This window comes from Notamacropus eugenii, chromosome X (genome assembly GCF_028372415.1).
Source record: "Notamacropus eugenii isolate mMacEug1 chromosome X, mMacEug1.pri_v2, whole genome shotgun sequence".
NCBI lineage: Eukaryota > Metazoa > Chordata > Mammalia > Diprotodontia > Macropodidae > Notamacropus > Notamacropus eugenii.
This window is the reverse complement of record NC_092879.1, coordinates 24,627,927-24,652,233: the sequence shown is the minus strand read 5'-3', so window position 1 is coordinate 24,652,233 and position 24,307 is coordinate 24,627,927. Positions and strand designations below refer to the sequence as shown.

Here is a 24,307-nt window from a genome sequence, read left to right as displayed (position 1 = left end):
ATAGTGTTCCATTATATTAGTATACCATAACTTGTTCAGCCATTCCTCAGTTGATGGGCATACCCTCAATTTCCAGTTCTTGGCCACCACAAAGAGAGTTGTTATAAATATTTTTGTATATGTGGGCCCTTTTCCTATTTTTATGATCTCTTTAGGATACAGCCTTAGAAGCAGTGTTGTTGGGTCAAAGGGTATGCACTTCTTTATAGCCTTTTGGGCGTAGTTCCAAATTGCTTTCCAGAATTGTTGGATCAGTTCATAGCTCCACCAACAAAGAATTACTGTTTCAACTCTCCCACATCTTCTCCAACATTTATCATTTTCCTGTTTTGTCATGCTAGCCAATCTGATAGGTGTGATGTGATTCCTCAGAGTTGTTTTGATTTGCATCTCTCTAATCAATAGTGATTTAGAGCATTTTTCATGTGACTATAAATAGTTTTAATTTCTTTCTCTGAAAACTGCCTGTTCATATCATTTGACCATTTATCAATTGAGAAATGATTTATCTTGTTGTAAATTTGACTCAGTTCTCTATATACTTTAGAAATGAGACCTTTATCAGAAATACTGGTTGTGAAAATTCTTTCCCAGTTTTCTGCTTTCCTCCTAATCTTGGTTGCATTGACTTTGTTTGTAAAAAAAACAAAAACAAAAACAAAATTTCAATTTAATGTAATCAAAATTATCCATTTTGCATTTCATAATGTTCTCCATCTCTTGTTTGGTCATAAATTCCTATGTTCTCCATAAATCTGACAGGCAAACTATTCCTTCTCCCCTAATCTGTTCACAGTACCAACCTTTATATCTAAATCATGCACCCATTTGGACTTTATTTTGGGTATACGTTGTCAGATGTTGGTCTATGTCTAATTTCTGCCATACTATTTTCCGGTTTCCCAGCAGTTTTTCTCAAATATTTTATACTGTCTAAAGTAACTTTAAATGGAATTTTTCTTTCTATCTCTTGCTGTTGAATTTTGTTAGTAATATATAAAAATGCCAGGCCTAGAGGCCTGAGGGCTACCCGAGTCTTACCTTACCTGCCCCAGGTCTTCGGTTGGCCAAACCGGATAAACGTATGAGAGAAGAGACTTTCTGGAGTCGAACAAGGGTTAGGCTTTATTCAGGGTCCTGGTTACATGTGCAGGGAGAGCTCTTCCTTAGGAGGGAGAGAGAAATCTCCCAAGGAGGCAAAGATCTTACGGTAAGAGATTGGAAGTAAAAGTGTAAGTGGGGAGAGAGGGGGAGGGGAGAGCGAAGAGAGGAAAAACGGAGCCTTCTGTCCTGTCAGGGCCCCTCCGCGCTAAGAGCGCCTTCAGGCTTTCCTGACCCTAATTAAGCTCTGTGGCCGTGTAGTTTGCACCTGAATACCGTGCCTGTTAGATAACAATAGGTGTGCCCAGATCCGGGACAGTCTCGAGGGCGGGATGCTCCTCCCATCACGTTTCTCACGGGAAGAGGCGGAAATACACGAGATAGCTCGGTCTCACTCCTCGATTCCCTGGTGTTTCATGGGGGGCCTCATGAGAACTCTAAGATTTAGAAGTTCCCACCTTTACCTGCCCGAGACTGTCCACATGGAATTGAGCTTCCACCCCCAACATAAAAATGCTGAGAATTTATGTGAATTTATTTTATATCCTGCAACTTTGCTAAAGTCATTTATTTTAAGTAGTTTTTTACTTGATTTTATAGGATTCTGTAAGTATATCATTGTATCATCTACAAAGAATGATAACTTAATTTCTTCTTTGACTATTCATATTCCTTCAATTTCTTTTTCTTCTCTTATTGCTAAAGTTGACATTTCTAGTGCCATATTGAATAACAGTGGTGATAATGGACATCCTTGTTTCACCCTGATCTTTAACCCCTAGCTTATTCCCACTGTATATAATGCTTCCTCATGGTTTTTTTGTAGATGCTACTTATCATTTTAAGGAAGGCTCCATTTACTCCTTTGTCCTCTGATGTCTTTAGTAGGAATGGGTGTTGCATTTTCTCAAAAGCTTTTTTGGAATCTATTGTGCTGCATACCTGGTATAAATTCTTTCTGATCAAAGTGTAATATTTTTGTGAAAATTTGCTGTGATCTTTTTGATAACATTTTATTAAGAATTTTGCATCTATATTCATTAGGGAAATATATAATTTTATTTCTCTGTTTGGCTTTTCTTAATTTAGATATAAGTACCATATTTGTATCATAAAAAAATTTGGTAGAACTCCACCAATTTTCCCAAATAGTCTATATAGTATTGGAATTCTTTACAGGATTAACTATTTCCATCAAGTTCAGATTGTTAAGATTCCAAGTCAAAGCCCACTTCAAGAATTTGGTTTCCACAATCCATTCCTAACTGTTTCATTGATAGGAACTCACTGACATGCTGCGAAATTCTGTATTCCAAGTTCAAGCTTGCAGCTCACTGTAATGGTATTTGGAAGTCCAGACATTTCAGTTTTCTAAGGAACTATATATGTATATATATATGAGATTCTCATGTCTAAAGGAATAGAGTTCTAAAATCCATAATGTTTGTTAATTTTTACTGCTTTGGTTAATTTATTTTTTTGTTTTACCAATGCCTTAAAATCTTCCATATATACTGATTTCCAAATTTAAATTTTCTCCCCTTTGAAGGCCATTTTCAATGGTCAAAATACTGAATGTCCATGATCAATAACACTACTATAAACAAATAAAAATATATTTCTCAGTGAGGGAGTTGCAGAGGATTGCATTATTGTTTTGTACAGATATTTGTGATTGACGTAGTTTTGTGGAGTGGTTACAGAATAAACAGTATGTGAAGAGATGAGATTCATGGTTCATATTTTCTTTAGTTTCTTTGTTAATTTTTCTTATAGGTCTCTGGTGCCAAATAAAAATTATATTGAAATAAAGGAATGATCTACAAAAAATCTATCTTCTTTGCACATTTTAAATTAATTAAAAGGGCACAATATTTGGGTTCAGTATATACATGAAACTAAATTCCTGTGATTTGTTAGGTTTTCCACTCTAAAATCCTTTCCGCAGGAGATGATCCCTTTTCTCTGAACCCTCCCACCTGTAGCATATAGCAGTTTGCAGATCATTGCAAGAGCCACCATTTTCTGTCTTAAACACTCCCTTTGTTCTGATTTCCCTCTTCTCTGGGCCCTGCTGCTCTCTCGTTTTTGTTTCCTTGGCAACCCGACACACTGAGCGTTCAAACTATTCTGTTTCTGAAAATTTCCATTCCCAGCCCCTCTACCTCTTCCCCCTCCCTTCTCTCAACCCTAGAATTCTAACATTGTACCTCCTATAGCCTCCTCCAGCTCATGATCCTGAAAATATGCTATAAAGATATTCTTAAAAATTTTTTATTGGATAATTATTACAATGCACACACCTCCTCCTTATATACAAATTTGCATAAATAACTTGATTCTATTCCGAGTCCTCTGCATGTTACACATTCTTTTTTTTTTTTTTACCCCAAATTACTCTGCTTTCATTTTCCTTGTTGGTAGTATCAATAGTAGTCTGAACTAAAGGAAAACATGTCTGGAGTTACATTTGTTATTGGTGTCCAAATGTTTTCAGTTTGGGGGCTTTTCTTGGCTTGTCAGAAAATAGACAATACTTTAACTAGACTGTAACGGCTGTTTAGGTGTGGATTCTTGATTTGTTTCAAAGCATTCCTATGACCGAATGCTAATTAAATTACAGAAGAAGATTGAAATCCTAGGTAAACTGTTCCTCCTCCTTCTGGTTTTTGACTTCCCTTCAACAGGCCAATATTTTGACTCATTTAGAACATAAATGGAAAGAAATCTTTGCCATTTGTGATATTTTCCCTTCTAAGGCATGGCCAGAACATATTCTGATTCATGTTCTCAGAGGACTTCCCACTATCACCCAGGACGGTTTGTAGCCCAGTCAGAGATCTGACCTTTTGTTTTCTAAGGTTTTGCTTTGTTCTCTTATCCCTACTCCAACATGTGACATTAATAGTTAGGACTTATACCTGACTAGGAAAATTAGTAAGCCAAATTTCAGCCACCGCCAACAATCGCCACTGAATGTGAACTGACATCCCAGATATTAAGTGTGCTAAGGACATTCTAAGAATAAAATTGTTGTTTTCAAGGAAACACCATTCTATCATCTATAAATTTCATTTGAAAAAAGTTTCAATGGATTTTGTAACATTCTATGAAATAAATTAGAGATATCATGATCTAGAAATATTACTGTCACTAATAAGGCTTCAGGAATTAAAACCTAGTTTTATTTGTTGTTCAAAAGCATTCTCTATGCATTATCAATAATAAGCCTGCCAAAGGCAGCCCTTATCAGAAAAAGATCTTCATGGAAGTGTATTTCTTCTCTGGAGCTTGTATATTACCTTGTCTGGGAAATTTTTAACTAGCCAAAATATTGTCACTGCTTCTAGGGACCATCCTAGATCACACAATTTTCTTCTAAAGCCATAGTACGCTAAATTGTGTCTTTTTTATTTTTCATTCATTGTATTATCACTATGTACATGGGTTTTACTGATATGATGATTTCAAGATGCCTTTCTCTCAAATAAGTTCTCTTTATTTATCATCTTGTTTTCTTATCAAAAATTTTCATAGAAACAGCAGCTTTTACTAAAGAGTGAGATGAAAGGAACATCATTTGTTTAGGTGTTCAGGTATTGGGTTTTTGAGGGAAGCTTTTGATTAGCCAAAAAATTGGCGGAAATTTCCATAAATGCTTATAAAATGTGTGAATGAAGAAAGAAGGTTTTGTTTGTTTTGTTTTATTGCAGTTTCTTTATTTTTCACATACATCACAGATGCCCAATAAAATTATATTATAATGTATTATATTATAAATGAATGATTCTAATGATCTTAATGAATATATTATAAATGAACGATCTCCAACAAAAATCTACTTTCTTATTTTTTAAATTAGTTAAAACGCCCAATATTTTGGCCCACTGAGCATACACACAAAAATAAATCCCTGTGATTTGTGAGGTTTTCCACTCTAAGGTCCCTTCCTCAGGAGATGATCCCTTTTCTCTGAACCCTCCCACCTGTAGCATATAGTGGTTTGGCGATCACTGCAGGAGACGACATTTTCTGCCCAAAGCACTCCCTTTGTTCTGAGTTTCCTCTTCTCAGGGCCCTGCTGTTCTCTAATTTTCATCTCCATAGCAACTGCCAGACCTGATACACTGTGTACTTACAGCCTCCTGTTTCTGAAAATTTCCATTCCTAACCCTTCTTCTTCTCCCCCCTCCGTTGTTTAGACCCTCAAAATTCTGGCTTTGCAGCTGCAAAAGCCTCATCCAGCTCATGATCCTGAAATTACTCTCAATGGATTTTTATTTTTATTGTTTACTGTATAATTATTACAATGCACACGCATCTTCCATATATACAAATATGCAAAACGAACCCAGGTCTGTTCTAAGTCCTCAGCCTGCTACACATTCATTTACTGTCCAAATATACTCTGTTTTCATTTTTCTTGTTAGTGACATCAATAGTAATCTAAACTAAAAGAGAGCATATAGGGAGTTACATTTGCTTCGGTGTCCAAGTGTTTTCAGTTTGGGAGTTTTTCTTGGCTTGTCAGAAAATAGATAGTACTTTTACTGTGTAGGTGTGAATTCATGATTTATTTCAAAGCATCCCTATGACAAAATATTAATTAAATTGCAGAAAGGGATTGAAATCGTAGGCAAACTCTCCCTCCTTCTGGTCTTTGAAATTCCTTACAGTTGGCCAATATTTGGTTCACTTAGAATATAGATGAAAATAAAATAGTATTTTCCATGTGATATTTCCCTACCTTCTCAGCATTCTCAGGTGTTCTAAGAGGGCTTCCCGTTTGTTCTCCTAACCCCACTCTAACGTGGAACATTCACAGTTAGGACTTATACCTAGTTGGGAAATTGGTAAACCAAATTTCAGCTGCCTGCAACAATCACCATTGAATGTGAACTGACAGTCCAGATGTTAAATGTGCTAAGGACATTCTAAGACATGAAATTGTTGGTTCCAAGGAAACACCTTCCTATCATCTATAAATTTCGTTTTTAAATGTTTTAAATGTTTTTTTATTCCACTGTTCCTAATGACTTAAAGATATCATGATCTAGAAACATTAGTTCTTTCTCTTATGAGACTTATTGTTTAAAAGCATTCTATATTATTTATTATTGTTAATATTAATATCCATGGTAATCTTTATCAAAGAAAGAGCTTCGTGGAACTGCATTTCTTTCCAGGAGCTTGTATATTGCCCTGTCTGGAAATTTTTAGCTAGCCAAAACATTATCACTGCTTTCAATAAAACTTTTTAGCTGTGCAGTGGAAGTTATAAAAAAAAAATTGAGTTTCACGAGGGCATAATATAATGCAAAATGAAATAAATGACTGATCTTATCTGGGAATTCTAAATTCTCCCACTTTACTTAAAGCTGGAAAATATTTTTGCTCACTAAGAATATATTTGAAGTAATCCTTGAAGTTGATGACATTTTGCATTGAAAAGTCCATTCCACAGCAGATATAGTAGGTTTAAAGATCTCTCAAAGCTATGACATATGAGAAATTGGAGGATACCTCAGTCCGGATCTTTTCTGTTCTCTCCTGGATGGGATATCCCTTGTTTTAAAGGCTCTTCTCATTCCCTCATCCTCTTCTCCAAGGCTCCTCCCAGACCTGACATTGTCTCTTCTAAAATCCCATTTCTTCAGACAATTTCCCTTATTAGCCTCTGAGCATCTCCCACTCTCTGTTCTAGTCCTGCCCCAAATTGACATTGTCTGTCCTAAAGTCCATTGAAAGCCAATCATTTGTGTTTTTAGAGATCTCCTAGCAATCAAGCATGGTGATTTGCAGAACATTCCAAGATCTGCCCTTGGGTGTCTCAGGGTACTTTCTGCTCTGATATCCCTTCTTCAAAGTGCTCTCCTCCCTCCTTTCTTCTTTTCACCAAGGCTACACCAGGTTATGGCTAAAACCCTCCCGTTTTCTGACCATTTCCATTCTTAGCCCCTGAACATTTCCCACTCTCCCTCTTCTAGTTCCTCTAAAAACTTACATTAGAGATTCTACAGCTGAATTTAGCTCACAGTTCTGGATTCAATACTTCTGATAAGCCCACAGTCTGGGTTCCAGTGCCCTCCATGATCATAAATTCTGGTGTCACTTCCACTCCTCACTGATACATTCAGAAGCAGGACTTAACTCATAGCTTGGTCATTCTGTATCTCTGCTCTCAACTATTTCAAACATTCCCACATGAAAGGTACCTGGAAGCCTAAACCTTTATTGTTCTAGGGAACATCAAAGACATGGCGACATTCTTGGTTCTAAAGTCATATCCAGATAACTTGTGTCAAGTTATTATTTCTAATTGTATTAATTGAATTATTATTACAATGTACATTGGTCTTACAATATGATGACTTTGAAAAAGAAATTTTATCTCTAAAAAGCTCTCTATACTGAATATCTGTTTTGGTTTTTTTTGTCCAAAACTGCTCGGTATTCATTTTTATTAATAGCAATTGAAATGGCAGTCTTTACTAAGGAAAGAAGTACATGCAAATACATTTGTTTTGGTGTGCTGTTGCTGTGGTCTTGAGGCTTTTTTTTACTCCCCCCCCCAAAAAAAGGCAGTAATCTTACCCTTTGGTACTGTGGTTGAAGATAGGAGAGTTTTTTTATTAGTTTCTTTTTTATTTTTATATGCATTATTGATGCCCAATAAAAATTGTGTTGGAATAGTTAATTGTCTCCTACAAGAAAAACTACCTTCTTATTTTTAAATCATATATATATAGATATATAGATATATAGATATAGATATAGATATATATGAAAATAAATTCTTGTGAATTGTGAGATTTTCCCCTGGGAGGTCTCATCCCCAGCGGATGATTTCTTTTCTGTGAACCCTCCCATCTACAGCATATACTGTTTTCCAAGATGCTGCAAGATCTGACCTTTTGTAGGCTATGAACTGTCATTATTCTTGATATCCCCTCTCCTTTGGACTCTGCTGCTCTCTCATTTTCATCTCCATGGCAACTCCCAGGCCTGCTACTCTGTGTGTGCTCAGATCCTCTTGTTTCTAACAATGCCCATTCCCAGACGCTATGCATCTTCCTCTCTCTTTTCTTTAGAGAACCTCTCAATTCTGAAATTGCAGCCTAATTTTTCTAAATTTTCTTCAAGTTCATACATTCTCTGTTCCACGAGACATCCTTCATCTAATGCTTGCACTCAGCTTTTCACTTAAAACCCAGACATTCAAAGGTAGGACCTAGCCCCTAGCTAAGAAATTCAGTATCCTAAGCTCTTGTAACCCTTGAACATATATCATCATAAGGCTCAGGAATAGTTCTACTATTCAATGTTCCAAAGGGCCTGATATTCAGGATTGTAAGACCTGTGATCTATAAGGATTCTTCATTTTTACTCTTTATTGGATAATTATTGCAATGTGCATGCATCACATGCATATGTAAATTTCCAAAACTAACTCATGTCTCTTCTGAGTCCTTAGCACACTGTATCTTCATTTGGTTGTCCAAACACACTCTGCATTCACTTTCCTTAACAGAAATAATAATAGTAGTCTCGATCAAGGGAGGGCCTATCGGGAATGACATTTGTTTTGGTTCCCAAGTGCTTTCAGTTTGGGGGTGTTTTTTTTTGCTTGCCAAAAATAGTACTTTAACTACATTCTTTTAGCTGTGTAGTTGTGAATGGGAGATGTGTTTCATACCTACAGAACAATATCCAGTAAATTGCTGGAAAGGGTTGAAATGCTAGGCAAAATTTCCCTCCTGCTTGTGAATAAAAATCCATAGAACTGGCCAATATTTTGGTTTATTTAGAATATAGATGAAAATAAATCTTTACCATTTATGATATTTTCCATCATAAGGGCTTTGCTAGAGCAGATTCAGCTTCATGTTCTGAGAGGGCTTCTAGCTCCCATGTAGGATGGTTTTTTGCCTATTCAAAGGCCTGATCTTTTGTTTTATAAAATTTTTCTTTGCTCTCGTATCCCCATTCCAAAGTGGGATTTGTGGGCAGCTAAGAAATTCAGTACACTAACTCTCAGCCACCTTTAACAATCATCCTTAAATGGAACCTGACAGCTTTTCATTCAGCATGCTACAGATACTCCAAGATGTGAGATTGTTGGTTCCAAAGAAAGATCATCCTATGAGCTATAAAGTTGATTTTTAAAGTCTTTTGATGGATTTTTATTCCATGGTACCTAAAGACTTACAGACATCATGATCTGGAAATATTAGTTCTTTCTCTCATGAGGCTTTGGGAATGAATACCTAAGTATTAAAAAATACTCTATGTTCATTATTAATAATAAATCATGTCAATGACAGTCTTTATCAAGGAAAGATCTTTGTGGTATTCCATTTGTTTTATGCTGCTTTTATATCACCTTGCCTGAGGATTTTTTAGCTAGACAAAAAAATACAGTACTTGCACAAAACATTTTTGGCTTTGTGTTGGAATATGTGCAATTTTTTTTCAGTTTCACAAGGGTATAATAGGAAGTAAATTGAAACATGATTTATGTCAACCAGAAAATTAAAATGCACCTAGTTTCTTTATTTACTAAGAACTCCAAGATGTTTTGACCAACTGAGAATATATTTTTAAATAACCTTTGAATTTTAGGACATTTTGCATTTGAAGGTCCATTCCACAGCAGATCCCGTAGGTTCTTAGAGCTCTCACATCTATGACATATGGAAAATTGGAGGATGCTCCAAGTCCTGACCTCTGGTGTTCTTTCCTGGTTATCTGTATCCCTTTCTTCTAGAGGCTCTGCTCAATCTCTCCTTCTCTTCTTCATGACCCCTCCCAGACCTGAAAGTGTCTCTTTTAAAATCCCATTTATTCCGACAATGTCCCTCATCAGCCTAAGAAGATCTCTCACTTTCTTTTTCTATCCATCCTCAAACTGATATTCCTATTTCTATAACTTCATCCAGCTCAGGATTCTAGATTGTAAAATCCCACCAACCTCAAAAATTCTAGGTTCCAAGTCAAAGAGCTGATCAAGAATTATGGTTTCCCAATCCATTCCTAATTGTTCTATTCAAAGGGGAAATTTACTGCCATGCTGGGAAATCCTCTAGTCTGCCAACTACTTGGCACCTTTAATGGTACCTGTTAGCCCAGATATTCAATTTTCTAAGAACCTTCAAAGATATGAGATTCTCATATCTAAGTGAACATGCTCCTAATATCTGGTTGGTTTTATTTTATTGTTTCTTTTGTTGTTTATTTTAACAACTCCCCTCAGTCTTTCCCTGATTTCCAAACAGAGTCTTCTCCCTTATAAGTGTTTGTTATCTAACACCATGTGGTAATGCCTCAAAATGCTTAAAATTAATTACCCTATCAATGAAGCAGTAACAGAAGATTTTATTGCTTTCATGTACAGATATTTGGGGTTTGTGGTATTATTTGGGGTGGTCAAAAATTGATTGTATTTTCTTATTACCCTAAAAGCTCTGAGGGTAAGGATGTAGGATTTGTTAATTTGCTGAAATGTAAATTAGAACTTATGTTTAATCATATCACAGAAATCTACTTTGTCTTGTTTTATAAATTACCTACAATGGGCCAGTATTTAGGCCAGCTTATATATGAGAATAAATCCTTATCATTTATGGCATTTTCCATTCTAAGGCCCATTCATGGCCAATCGTTGCTGTTCTCAGAGATTGCCTAGCATTCAAACCTGGTGCAGAATGTCTCAAGATTTGTTATGTCCTAAAATCCTTCTGCTTTTGAGAACTTCCATTCTCAGTTCCTGAACATCTTTTACAATCCCTCTTTTAGTCTCTCCCAACACATCCATTACAGATTCTCTAGCTGAATCAAACTCTGAATTCTGGATTCAAAATTTTTGTGAAGTCCACACAGTCTTGTTTCTAGTGACCTCCACTTTTGGCTTTGGCTTCACTTTCCATGCCTCTTTGGTACATTCAGAAGCAGGATTTAACTCCCAGCTTAGAAATTCTGTATCTCTGCTCTCAACTCCTTCCAATATTCCCACATGAAAAGTATCTAGAAGCCCGAACTTTTAGTGTCCTAGGGACCATACAAGACATGGTATCACAAAAATGTGTGTCAAGTTGTTTGTGGTTTTAAAAATTAGAGTCTTATTATAATATACATGGTTCATAATGATATGATGATTTTGAAATAAAAGTCATCTCCCTAATAAACCTTCTATATCGAACACCTTGTTTTTTGTCCAAAATTGTTAGTCATTTTTATTAATAGAAATAGAGACAGCAGTCTATACTAAAGAAAGATATAGGGGAACTGCATTTGTTTAGATTCATTATTTATTTATTTATTTTAGATTTGTTTAGATTATTTTTTTAGGGTTTGGGTTTTTTTTTGGCTAACCAAAAAATTGGCAGCAATCTTACCCAAACCCTTTTAATCCTGTTGGTGAAGGTGGGAGTGCTTTTTTTCTCCAATTTGTTACTTTTTCTTAATCACTGATGTTCAATATAATTGTATTGAAACTAATGAATGAACTCCTACCAAAAAAAACTACCTTCCTCTTATTTTTAAAAATTAAAGTGGCCAATCATCAGTCCCAACTAATTTATAGATGAAAATAAATCTTTGCCATTTATGATATTTTCCATTATAAGGCCTCTACCAGAGCAAATTCTGATTCATGTTCTGAGGGAGTTTCCAGCTATCATCTAGGGTATTTTCTAGCCTATTCAAGCACATTTTGTGCTCTAAGGTTTTGCTTTGTTTTCATATCCCTGCTCCAAACCTAGACATTCAGAGGAGGGACTTAGGCCTAGCTAGGAAATTCAATATGCTAACTCTCAGCTTCCTCCCACAATTGCCCTTAAATAGGGACTGACAGCCCAGGGATTCTCTGTGCTAAGGACCTTCCAAGACATGACATTTTTGGTCCTAAAGAAACACCGTTCCATGATCAATAAAGTTGGTTTTTAAACATTTTTAATGGATTTTTACTACACTGAACCTAATGACTTACAGATAGCATGATCTGGAAAGATTAAGTCTGTCTCTTACAAGACCTCAGGAATTGACACCTAAGGTTTTGTTTCTGTTGTTAAAAAATACTTTATATACATTGTCAGTAATCATATCAATGGCAGTCTTTATCAAAGAAGGATTGTTAGAGAATTGCATTTGTTATGTGCATATTTGCTATTGTTTAGGGATTTTTAAGGTTGCCCCCAAATTATCAGTTCTTTCACAAAACACTTGATTGTGTGATGGGAGATGTGATTTTGTTTTTCTTTTTGAGCTTCAGAAGGTTTTATATAAAGTAAATTGAAATAAATTATTGATTTCACCCAGAAATTCTAATTTCTTCTACTTTACCTAGAGTTGGAAAATATTTATGTGTTTAGAGTAATCCTTGGAATTTAAGACATTTGGTATTAGAAGGCCCACTCCACAGTAGATCATATAAGTTCTCAGAACTCTCAGAGCGTATGGTAAATTTGAGGACACTCCAATCTGGACCTTTTGTTTTCTCTCCTGAATCAGATATCCCTTCTTCTAAAGTCTCTCTTTAATCTATCATTCTCTTCTCCAAGTCTCATCCTTGGCCTGACATAGTCTGTTCTAAAATCCCATTCCTTCTGACAATTTCCCTCATCAGCCTCTGAACATCTCCCACTCTCTCGTTCTAGTCCTTCCCCAGACTTTCCTGGTTCTACAGCTAGTCCTTTCCCAGACTTATATTCATGGTTCTATAGCCTCATCTAGTTCAGCATTCTAATTTGTATATATCCATCAAGCTCAGATAGTCTAGGTTCCAAGTTGAAGACATGTTCAAGAGTTCTGGCTTCACAATCCATTCCTGATTGTTCCGAGGTCAGACTTAGTGCCCTGCTGGGAAATTCTGTGTTCTAAGCTCTGGCCTACCACCAGCTTGCCTGTTTTATTGGCACCTATAAACCCAAACATTCCGTTTTTTAAGGATCTTCACAGATATGAGATTCTTATAACTAAAGGAACATCCTCCTAAGACGTCTGGTTTTTTTCTTAAGTTTTTTTGTTTTATTGTTTTATTTTAACGGTGCATTTGAGTCTTACCCATATACTGATTTCCAAAAAGAAGTCATCTTTCCTTATGTCTTAAATACATAGCATCATGTTTTGATGAACCAAAATACTGAATGCTCACTATCATTAATACTACTATTATCTACTGATAATGTTTAATATAAAATTTTGGAATAATCTCTTTGTTCTCTCTGAAGCAAACTCAGAGAGTTCCTCTTCCTATGTCAGCAAAAGCCAGCCAAGGCCGACTCTACACTCCTTAAGGAGACCTTTAACCTAAGACACTATATCTTATTATCTATAGACATATACTATGTTTGTTATGGCATATTAGTGGTAAAGAAAATATAGACATCTTGGGTCGTAATTTCTATGTGAAACTTTGTCAAACTCTGTTATCTTATTGTATTTACAACCTATGCAATTAAGAAATTCCTTTCTAATGGTCTAGTTAGTCACTTATGGAGATCATAAATCTGAAGGACACAGAACACTTCTTTGTCCTAAAACATATTTAAGGCTGCCCAGTTCTTTGTATCGGTAGCCAGAACATTTCTGGCTCCATAATGCATTATGTTACTGTTGTCTTTAATAGGGAATTGATTAATTAATTAATTAAATCATAAAATGTATGCATTTAGCCTGTTGCCTTTTCTTAACAAAGTTTTCAGGTCAACACTACTAATACTAGTATTTTCTACTACTACTATCTATCTTTATCAATGAAGGAACTGCAGAAGATTGCATTGGTTTTGATTACAAGCATTTAGGGTTCAAGGCAATTTTTTTGTGTAGCCACAAAATAGACAGTATTTCTACTGTACCTTTCAGGTTGGGTGGTTAAGGATATATGATTTTTTCTTTATTTTGCATCAATAATGTATACTAAAAATTAAATTGGAATATGTTTGATCTCATAAGAACAATCTGCCTTCTTTTTAAAATGATCTCCAACAGGCCAATATTTGGGGCAACTAAGAAGATGTATGAGAATACATCCTTGCCACTTATGAAGTATTCCATTTTAAGGCATATTTCAGAGCTAATGAATTACATTTTCAAATACCTTCAGTCAATCAAACATGGTGATTTTCAGGACATGCGAAGAGCTGCCTTGGGAGTCTCAGGGTACTCTCTGTTCTGATAGCCCTTCCTCAAAGTCCTTTCCTCCCTCCTTCCTTCTCTTGACTATGGCTACACCAGGCTATGTGCTAAAACAATGGATATTGTTTCTGATACTATCCATTCTCAGCCCCTAAACATCTCCCACTCTCCATGCCTAGTCCCTTCCAACACTGGCATTATAGTTTCTACAGCTGAATCAAGCTCAGGATTCTGGATTCAAAGTTTTATGAAGCACACGCAGTTTGGGTTCCAGGGCCCTCCAGATTTCACATTTTGGCTTCACTTTCTACTCCCCATTGGTGCATTCAGAGGCAGGATTTAATTCCCAATTTAGACATTCTGAATCTATGCTCTCAGTTACTTCTATCACTCCCCCATGGACCATGTAAGACATGCCATTTTTGATGCTAAAGTTATATCATGTTAAATTGAGTCAAATTATTATTTTTATCCTATCTATAGGATGATTTTGAAATAGAAGTCTTCTCTCTCTAGTAAGCTCTCTTTACCGAACTCCTAACTTTTGTCTCCAAAATATCTCAGTATTCATTTTTATTCATAGTAATAGAACCAGCAGGCTTTACTAAAGAAAGAAACATATGGAATTGTGTTTGTTGTGGTGTGCAGGTATTGTGGTTGAGGGCTGGATTTAGGTTGCCAAAAAATTGCCAGTAATGTCACCAAACCATTTTGGTAGTATGGTTGGAGATAGGAGGTTTTTGGTTTTGTGTGTTTGTTTCTCTGTTTTTCTTATACATCATGGATAAAAAAAATTACTTGATATTCATTTTTATTAATAGTAATAGAAACAGCAGTCTTTACTAAAGAGTACACAGAACAATATTTGTTTTGGTGTGCTTGTGTTATGGTTTTGAGGGGGTTTTTTGGCTAATCAAAAAATTGACAATAACCTCACCAAATCTTTTGTTGTTTTATAGTTGCCAAGAGGTTTTTGTTTTTTAGTTTCTTTGTTTGTTTTCCTTATGTATCAGTGGTAACCAAGAAAAATTATATTGTAATAAACAAATGAATTCCTAAGAAAAAAATCTACATTCTTACTTTCCAGTTACTTCAAAATGGTCACTATTTTGGGCCTACTCAGTATATATGTAAGAAGAAATCTTTGCCATTTGTGAGATTTTCTGCTCTAAAGCCCCTTCTCCAGTAGATGGATTCTAAGTCTTCTATGATGTATAAGCATTTTTATTTTTATTACAATACACTTTGCTCTTACCTATATGCAGATTTCCAAAATTTACTCGTGTCTTCCATTCCTTTTGATGCTACCCCTTGATATTTTCACCCAATCATACTCTAATTCATTTTCCTTTTTTTTAAATATTTTATTTATTTTCCACTCACATGTAAGAACAATTTTTAACATTTGTTTTTTAAAGTTTCAATTTCCAAATTCTCTCCATCTTTTCCTCCCCTCCCCCTTCACTGAGAAGGCAAGCTATTTTATATAGGTTATACTTGTGCCATCATGCGAAACATATTTCCATATTAGTCATTTTGTGAAACAACACAGACTAAAACCAACAACATTAACAACAACAACAGCAACAACAGCAACAGCAACAATAAACAAAACAAGAAAATAAAGTTTAAAAAAAAAGTATGCCTCGATCTGTATTCATACTTCATCAGTTCTTTCTCTGGAGGTGGATTGCATTTTCCATAATAAGTCCTTCAAAATTGTCCTGGATCTTTGTATTGTTGAGAGTAGCTAAGTCATTCACAGCTGATCATCATATGGTACTGTATACACTGTTCTCCTGGTTCTGCTCACTTCATTTTGCATCAGTTCATGTAAGTCTTTCCAGGTTTTTCTGAAAATATCCTGCTCATCATTTTAAATAGCATAATAGTATTTTGTCACAATGATATACCAGAAATTCCTCAGTCATTTGCCAATTGATGGGCATCCCCTTAATTTCCAATTCTTTGTCACCATATGGTAAGTTACCATAAATATTTTCGTATATATTAGTGTCTTTCTCTTTTTTATCTTTTTGGAATACAAACCTAGTAATGGTATTGATGTGTCAAAGGGTCTGCACAGTTTTGGAGTCTTTTTGGCATACTTCCAAAATTCTCCTTAAATTGTTTGGAATAGTTCACAACTCAACCAACAATGTATTAGTATTTCAATTTCCCACATTCCCTCCAACATTTGCCATTTTCCTTTTCTGTCACATTAGCCAATCTGACACATGTAAGGTGGAACCACATATTTGTTTTTATTTTCTTTTTTCTAGTCAAAAATGATTTAGAGCACTTTCTCATATAACTAAAAATAGCTTTGATTTCATCTGAAAACTTCTTGTTCATACCCTTTGACTATCAATTGGGAAATGACTTGTACTCTTATAAATTTGATTTGGCTCTCTATATATTTGAGAAATGAGGCCTTTATAAAAAAAAACTTGCTATGAAAATGTTTTCACAATGATTATTACCATGGATTTCCCTCCATCCTATTTTTCCTTTATTTACCCCCCCTCCCCTTTCACCCTGTCTCTCCTCTAAAGTGTTTTCTTTCTGACTACCCCCCTCCCTGAATCTGCCCTCCCTTCTATCAGCCCCTCTCCTTCTTCTTTTATCCCCTTTCCCCCCCTAGAGTTTAAGAAATAGATTTCTATACCCAAATGAATATGTATGTCATTTCCTTTTTGAGCCAATTCTGCTCCGAGTAAAGTTCAAGCATTTCCAACTTCCCCTTGATTGAAATAGCTCTTTCCTGCCCCCATTATATGTTTGTTTTTGTTGCTATTCACTCATTTTTCCAGCCCATTTCTTGACTTTATGTTAGAGCTTGGCTTTGCTTTGGGGTTAGAGGGGACACAGGGCCAAGCTTCAGGTTTTTCTGCTGCTGTTCTCAGATCTAGGTCTGGAGGTCTTTAAGTTTTAGTTCTTCCAAGGTGGTATGACCTAAGGAGATCTGTGGTCACTGCTCTCCTGGCCTGTTCTCTGGTCTATGGTCTATGGTCTATGGTTTCTTTTCCTCCCTGGAAATGTGACTGGGATCCCTGCTCCACCGTAACCAATTGCTCTATTGAGCTAATGCTCCTCCTTGCCCTCTGACTGCAACCCAGAACCACTTATGGGCAAGGCAAAAGAGTCCTACCCTCAGTGTCAACAAAAAGGTCCCCTGTAATCTACTTCTGACCAATTGTCAAACCCCTATACTGTCTTTGGGCAGATAACTTCAGCATGAGGTTATTCAGTCACCCTAAGGCCTGTGCTGGCTTGCCTGGGCATGGCCTACACTGGCCTTGACTGCACTCTCACCCCAGTGAGACAGACTTTTCTGGATGATCTTCTGAGTTGTTGTTGGCTAGAAAATTGCCCCTCCCCAACCCCAAGTCCTTTTGTTGGTTTGGCTGCTATAGAATTTATTTCAAGGCATTATTTTAAAGTTGTTTAAGGGGTGTTTGTGAGAAATGAGGTGAGTCCCTGCCTTTACTCAACCATCTTGGCTCTGCCCACTCCGCATGCATTTTCCTTAATAGTGATATCCACAGCAGTCTTGATCAAATGGGGGCCTAGAGGGAATTACATTTCTTTTCATGTTCAAGGGTTTTCAGTCTGGGGTTGTATTTTTGGCCAAAAGCAGACAGTACTGTCACTGGACTCTTTCACCTATGCAGGTGAGAATGGGTCATTAGTTTCAAAGCAGCCCTACTGTGGAATAGAAATTAAATGAAAAGAAAGGACTGATTTCCTAGGCAAAATTTCTCTCCTTGTTTTGAAAATTCCCTAATCTTGGCCAATATTTTGGCTCACTTAGAATAATATGTGAAAATAAATCCTTGCCATTTATGATTTTTTTATACTAAGGCCTTTACCAGAGCAGATTCTGATTCATGGTCTCAGAGAACTGCCATTTATCATGTAGGGTGAACTGTATCCCATTCAAAGGTCTGACCTTTTCTATTCTAAGGTTTTTGTTTTGGCTCTCATATCTCTACTGCAAAGTGGGACATTCAGAGGTGGGACTTATGCCTAGCTAGGCAATTTGGTATGCTAACTCTCAGCCACCTCCAACATTTCCCCATGAATGGGACCTAGAAGCCCCAGATATTCAGTGTACCAAGAAAATTCCAAGACATGGCATTTTTGATTCCAAAGAAACACCATTCTATGATGAACTATGATTAACTGCAAAATTGATTTTTTTAAAGTTTTTTTTAATGTATTTTTGTCACACTGTACCTAATGACTAACAGATATTATGATCTGGAAACATTAATTTTGTCTCTTACGACACTTTGGGAATTGATACATTGGGTTTTTGTGTCCAAAAATACTGCGTATTCATTATCATTTATAATCATATTAATAGCTGTCTTTATCAAAGAAGTATTCATGGAATTGCATTTATTTCTTGGGCTGGTATATTATCTCATCTAAGGATTCTTTTGCTAGCCAAAAATTATCAGTACCTTTCACCAAACCTTTTTTGGCTTTGTGGTGGAAGATTTGAAAAAAAAAAATTGAGCTTCAGGGCGATTTAACATAAATAAATTGAAATAAATGATTACTCTTATCCAGAAATTCTAAATTCTCCTCACTTCTTTGTTTACCTGTAATTGGAAAAGATTTTTAACCATTAAAATACATTTAAAGTAATCGTTGAAATTTGTGACATTTGGCATTTGAAGGCAGATGAGGTAGGTCCTCAGAGCCCTCACAACTGCGGAATATGGAAAATTTAAGAACACTCCAGTCCTGTCTTTTTCTGTTCTCTTGGATCAGCTATCCCTTCTTCTAAGTCATTCCTCAATTTCTCATTCTCTCCTCCATGGCTCCTCTCAGAGCTGATGTTAATTGTTCTAAAATCTTATTTCTTCAAGCAGTTTCCCAGATCAGCCTCTGAACATCTCCCATTCTCTCTGTTCTAGTCAGTCCCCAAATTGGCATTCCTGTTTCTATAACCTTATCCAATTCAGGATTCTGGATTCTATATTAGCATCAAGTTCAGATAGTCTAGGTTCTATGTTGACTATGTGTTTAAAAATCCTTGCTTCATATTCCATTCCAAATTGTACTGTTCAGAGATGGGACTTACTGCCACGCTTAGAAATTCTGTAGTCTAAGTTCTAGTTCATCACCAGCTTGTCCCCTTCAATGATACCTTGAAACTCAGACAGTCAGTTCTAAGGACCTTCACAGATATAAAATTCTGTTATCTAAAGGAACACACTCCTAAGATCTATAAAGATTTTTTACTAAAGATTTTTTTTATATTTTTAACTACACTTGAGTCTTATCTATATACTGATTTTCAAACATGAGACTTCTCCACTTATAAGTCTTTATTACATAACATGTTTTAATGACCAAAATACTCAATATTCATTATCACTAATACTACTACCAATAACTATCTTCATCAATGATGTAAATGCATAAAATTGCATTGGTCTTCATGTAGATTTTTGAACTTCTATCACTTTTTTTTTCCAATGGCCAAAAAATAGATAGTACTTTCACTATACCGTTAAGGCTGTATGGTTAAGGATGTGAGATTTTTTTTTCCATCACCAATGCATACTAAAAAAAAAAATCAACATTTTAATTTGTTATTTATTTTTTAACATTCTTTTCTTTTTAAATTTTTAGTTCCAAATTATTCCCCTCCCTCCCAGACCCTCCCACACCCACTGAGGAGACAAGCAAAAATGATATCAATTATACATGTAAGATCACACTAAACATATTTCCATATTAGCCATATTTACATAAAAAGCAAGAAAAATACGGAAAAGGACAAAATTATACTTCAATCTGCACTCAGAATTCATCAATTCTGTCTCTGGACATGGATAGCATTTTTTCATCATGAGTCCTTTGGAATTGTCTGGGATTGTTGTATTGATCACAGTAGACAAGTCTTTCACAGTTGATCACCATTACAACATTGCTGTTATTATGTTATGATGATCTCCCTGTTCTCATTTCAGTTAACATCAGTTCATATAGTTCTTGTCATGGTTTTTTTTCTTTTTTTCCGAAACTACCCCTTTCTTCATTTATTATAGCAAAATAGTACTACAACACAGTCATATGCCACAACTCTGTTTAGCCATTCCCCAACTGATGTGCATCCTTTTGATTTCCAATACTTTGCCACCACAAAAAGGAACTGCTACAAATATTTTTATACATATCAGTCCTTTTTCCATTTCCTTTGGTCTCTTTAAAATATAGACCTAGTAGTGGTGTTATTGGGTCAAAGGGTATGCACAGTTTTATATTCCTTTGGATCTAGTTCCAAATTGTTCTCCAGAATGATTCAGTACTCCACTAATGGTTCATTAGTATACTTGTTTTTCCCTCATTCCCTTCAGAATTTGTCATTTCTGATAGGTATGAGGTTGTACCTCAGAGTTGTTTTAATTTGCATTTTTTTAATCAATAGTGATTTAGAGAATTTTTTCACATGACTGTAGATTTCTATAGAAAACTGTAGTTTTCTTCTGAAGACTACTGATTCATATCCTTTGATCAATTATCAATTGAGAAATGGCTTTTATTTTTTTTATACATTTGACTCAGTTCTATATTCAGTATATATGTTGAGAATGAGGCCTGTATCAGAGAAGCTTGATATAAAAAATGTTCTATTATTTAATTGTCCATAGTTCATTTTTAGCAAGATGTAGTTTCTCTGATTACCTTTTTCAATTAGGTCTATTTTTGTTTTTGCTTTCTCTGAGATCATGATGACTAGCCCGGCTTTTTTACTTCAGCTGAAGCAAACAGATTATGCTTCAGCCCTTTATTTTAACATCGTTTGTGTTTCTGTTTCAAGTGTCTCTTATATTGTTGGATTCTGGTTTCCAATCCATTCTGTTATCTGCTTCCATTTTGTGGGTAACCTCATCTCATTCATATTCAGAGTTATGATTTACTGTGTGTTTTCTTCCATCCCATTTTCTTCTGTTTCTTCTTCTCTTTTTATTCTGACCTTCCTTAAAAGTCTATTTTGCTACTAAACACTGCCTCCCTTAATTTTCCCTCCCTTTTATCATCCTCCCTTTCTAATATTCCCTTCCCTTCCTATTTCCCTACTGGGTATGTTACATATCTATATACAACTGAGTATGTATATATATTCTTCCCTCTTTGGAGAAATTCTGATGAGAGTGAGGTTCAAACATTGCCTGCCACTCCCTCGTTTCCCCATCCATTATAAAAGCTCTTCCTTGTGCAACTCTTTTATTTGAGAAAAATCACCCCATTAAGTCTCTCCCTTCCCCCTTCTCCCAGTGTATCCCCCTTTCTCATCCCTTTATTTTTTTTTTGGAGATCATCCCAACATAATTGAGTCACACCCATGCCCCCTGTCTATGTAAACTTGTTTTAAAAAAACTGTCTTAATAATGGTAAAAATTCATAGGAGTTACATGTATCATCTTCTCATATAGGAATGTCAGCAGTTTAACTTTGAGTCTGTTACGATTACTTTTTCATGTATACCTTTCTGTTATATCTCCTTGGGTCTTCTCTTTGAATGTCAAATTTTCTATTCAGATCTGGTCTTTTCAACAGGAATGACTGGAAGTCTTCTATGTCATTAAAGGACCATTTTTTCCCCTGAATGATTACACTCAGTACAGCTGGATAGGTTATTCTTGGTTGGAATCCTAGATCCTTTGCCTTCCGGAATATTATATTCCAAGCCCTACGCTCCTTTAGTGTAGAAGACACTAAATCTTGTGTGATCCTGACTGTGACTCCACGATATTTGAATTGTTTCTTTCTGGCTGCTAGAAGAATTCTCTCTTTGAGCTGAGTGTTCTGGAATTTGGCTATAATATCCCTAGGAGTTTTGATTTTGGGATCTTTTTCAGGAGGTGATCGGTGGATTCTTTCAATTTCTATTTTACCATCTGGATCTAGGACACCTGGGCAATTTTCCCTGATAATTTCTTGCAACATGACTTCTAGGCTCTTTCTTTGATCATGGCTTTCAGGTAGTCCAATAATTCTTAAATTTTCTCTCCTTGATCTGTTTTCCAGGTCAGTTGTTTTTCTGATGAGATATTTCACGTTTTGTTCTATTTTTTCACTCCTTTGTCTTTGTTTCACCGTTTCTTGATGTCTCATGTTGTCATTAGCTTCCACTTGCACTATTCTAATTTTTAAGGACCTGTTTTCTTCAGTGAGATGTTGTACCTCTTTTTCCATTTGGCCAATTCTGCTTTTTAAGAAATTCTTTTCATCAGTGAATTTTCGTACATCTTTTTCCATTATGCCAATTTTGATTTTTAAGGAATTCTTCTCTTCGGTGGATTTTTGTGCCTCTTTTACCATTTGGCCTAATTTGTTCTTTAAGGTGCTATTTTCTTCAGTATTTTTTTGTGCCTCTCTTACCAAGCTGCTAACTTTCTTTTCATAATTTTCTTGCATCACTCTCATTTCTTTTCCCAATTTTTCCTCTACCACTCTTACCTCCTTTTTTAACTCATCCATAAAATCTTGGTCAGGGTGGGACCAGTTAGCATTTTTCTTTGAGCCTTTTTTTGAAGCAGATTTCATATTGTAGTCTTCTTCTCCCTTTTTGTCGTGGTCTTCTCTTCCAAATTGAGAACTTCTTATAGTGAAGCTCTTCTTCTGTTTGCTCATTCCCTCACACTACTTCTTGACTTTGAACTTTATGCTGTAGTGGACAAGCACTGTGCCAAGCTCCAGTCTTTTTTGTTTTGCTATTTTCAGGCCTAGTTCTGGGCGTCTGAAAGTTTTTGGTGCTTCCAAAGTGGTACAATCCTAGAAGTGTGGTCACTGCTCTTCTTGTCCCCAGCAGCCACAAGAACTAGCACTCCTATTTGCTTTGGAACTGTGACGAGGGAGTTTGCTCCCTTGTAACCAACCGCTAGGGCTCCTCTCCACCCTAGAATTGTGGGCCAGAACTCAATATTAATAAGAGTTGCCAATCAGCTCTAGCAGTACCCAGCACTAGCAAAAGGTCTTCTATAATCTCTTTCTGACGAATTGTCCAACCCCCTTATTGTATTTGGGCTAAGAGCTCCTGAAGCTATTGCTGTGGACACTATTGCTGTCACCACCTGTGTACTTCCACCCCACTGTCACAAACTCTTGTTGACCCTTAGTCCCGAAAAATGTCTCACCCCAACCTTTTGTTGGCTCTGCTGCTCCAAAATTTGATTTGAGGTGTTATTTTAAAGTTGATTGCAGGATAATGTTGGGAGAGTTCAGTTGGGTGGCTGCCCCTAATCCGCCATCTTGGTTCCGTCCATACTAAAAGGTAAATTGAAATATATGATTGAACTCATAAGAAAAATCTGCCTTCTTGTTTTTTTAAACGATCTACAATAGGTCCAAATTTGGACCAAGTAAGTATATATGTGAGAACACTTCCTTGACATTTGTGAAATATTGCATTTTAAGATATATTTGAGAGTTAAATGTAATTAGAATACAATTACATTCTCGGACAACTGTTAGTTATCAAACATGGTGATTTTCAGAACATTTTAACATATGACCCTGGGAGTTCTCAGGACATTTTTGCCCTGATATCCCTTCTTCTAGTGCTCTCCTTTGTTCTTTTCAACACAACTAAACCATGTAATGTGTTAAAATCTTCCTGTTTCTAACAATTTCCATTCTCAGCCTCTTAGCATCTTCTGCTATCTCTGATCTAGTCCCTTCCAAGAATGACATTATACATTCTACAGCCAAATTCAACTCAGAATTCTGGATTTAAATCTTCTGTCAAGCCCACACAGTCTTGGTTACAAGTGGCTTCTCTGAATGAATATTCTGGCTTTACTTTAACACTATAAATTGGTCCATTCACAGACAAAACATAACATTTAGCTAGAACATTCTTTGTCTAAATTCTCAGCTACTTGCAATATTCCCATATGAATGGTACCTGGAAACCTAAACCATTAGTGCTGTAGGGGCATTCTGAAGCCACATAACATGTAAAGTTATTTTATTTAATTTTTTTACTAATTGAATTATTATTACAAGACACACGAGTTTTGCCAATATGTTGATTTTGGAATATAAA

General features: G+C 35.8%; 1 protein-coding gene across 4 annotated transcripts in view; it reads right to left on the bottom strand.

Moving 5' to 3' along the window:
• Positions 1-15,452: 15,452 nt before the first annotated feature.
• LOC140516115 (uncharacterized) overlaps positions 15,453-24,307 on the bottom strand; it is a 67,907-nt gene continuing 59,052 nt past the window's right edge. For 3 of the 4 annotated variants that reach the window (XM_072627084.1, XM_072627083.1, XM_072627082.1), the window contains one exon: positions 15,453-23,526. In XM_072627084.1, coding sequence (XP_072483185.1) covers positions 21,727-22,893 — 1,167 coding nt within the window. In that variant the 5' untranslated portion in view covers positions 22,894-23,526 and the 3' untranslated portion in view covers positions 15,453-21,726. The remainder of the gene's footprint in view (positions 23,527-24,307) is intronic. The other variant, XM_072627085.1, reaches the window with a different exon arrangement.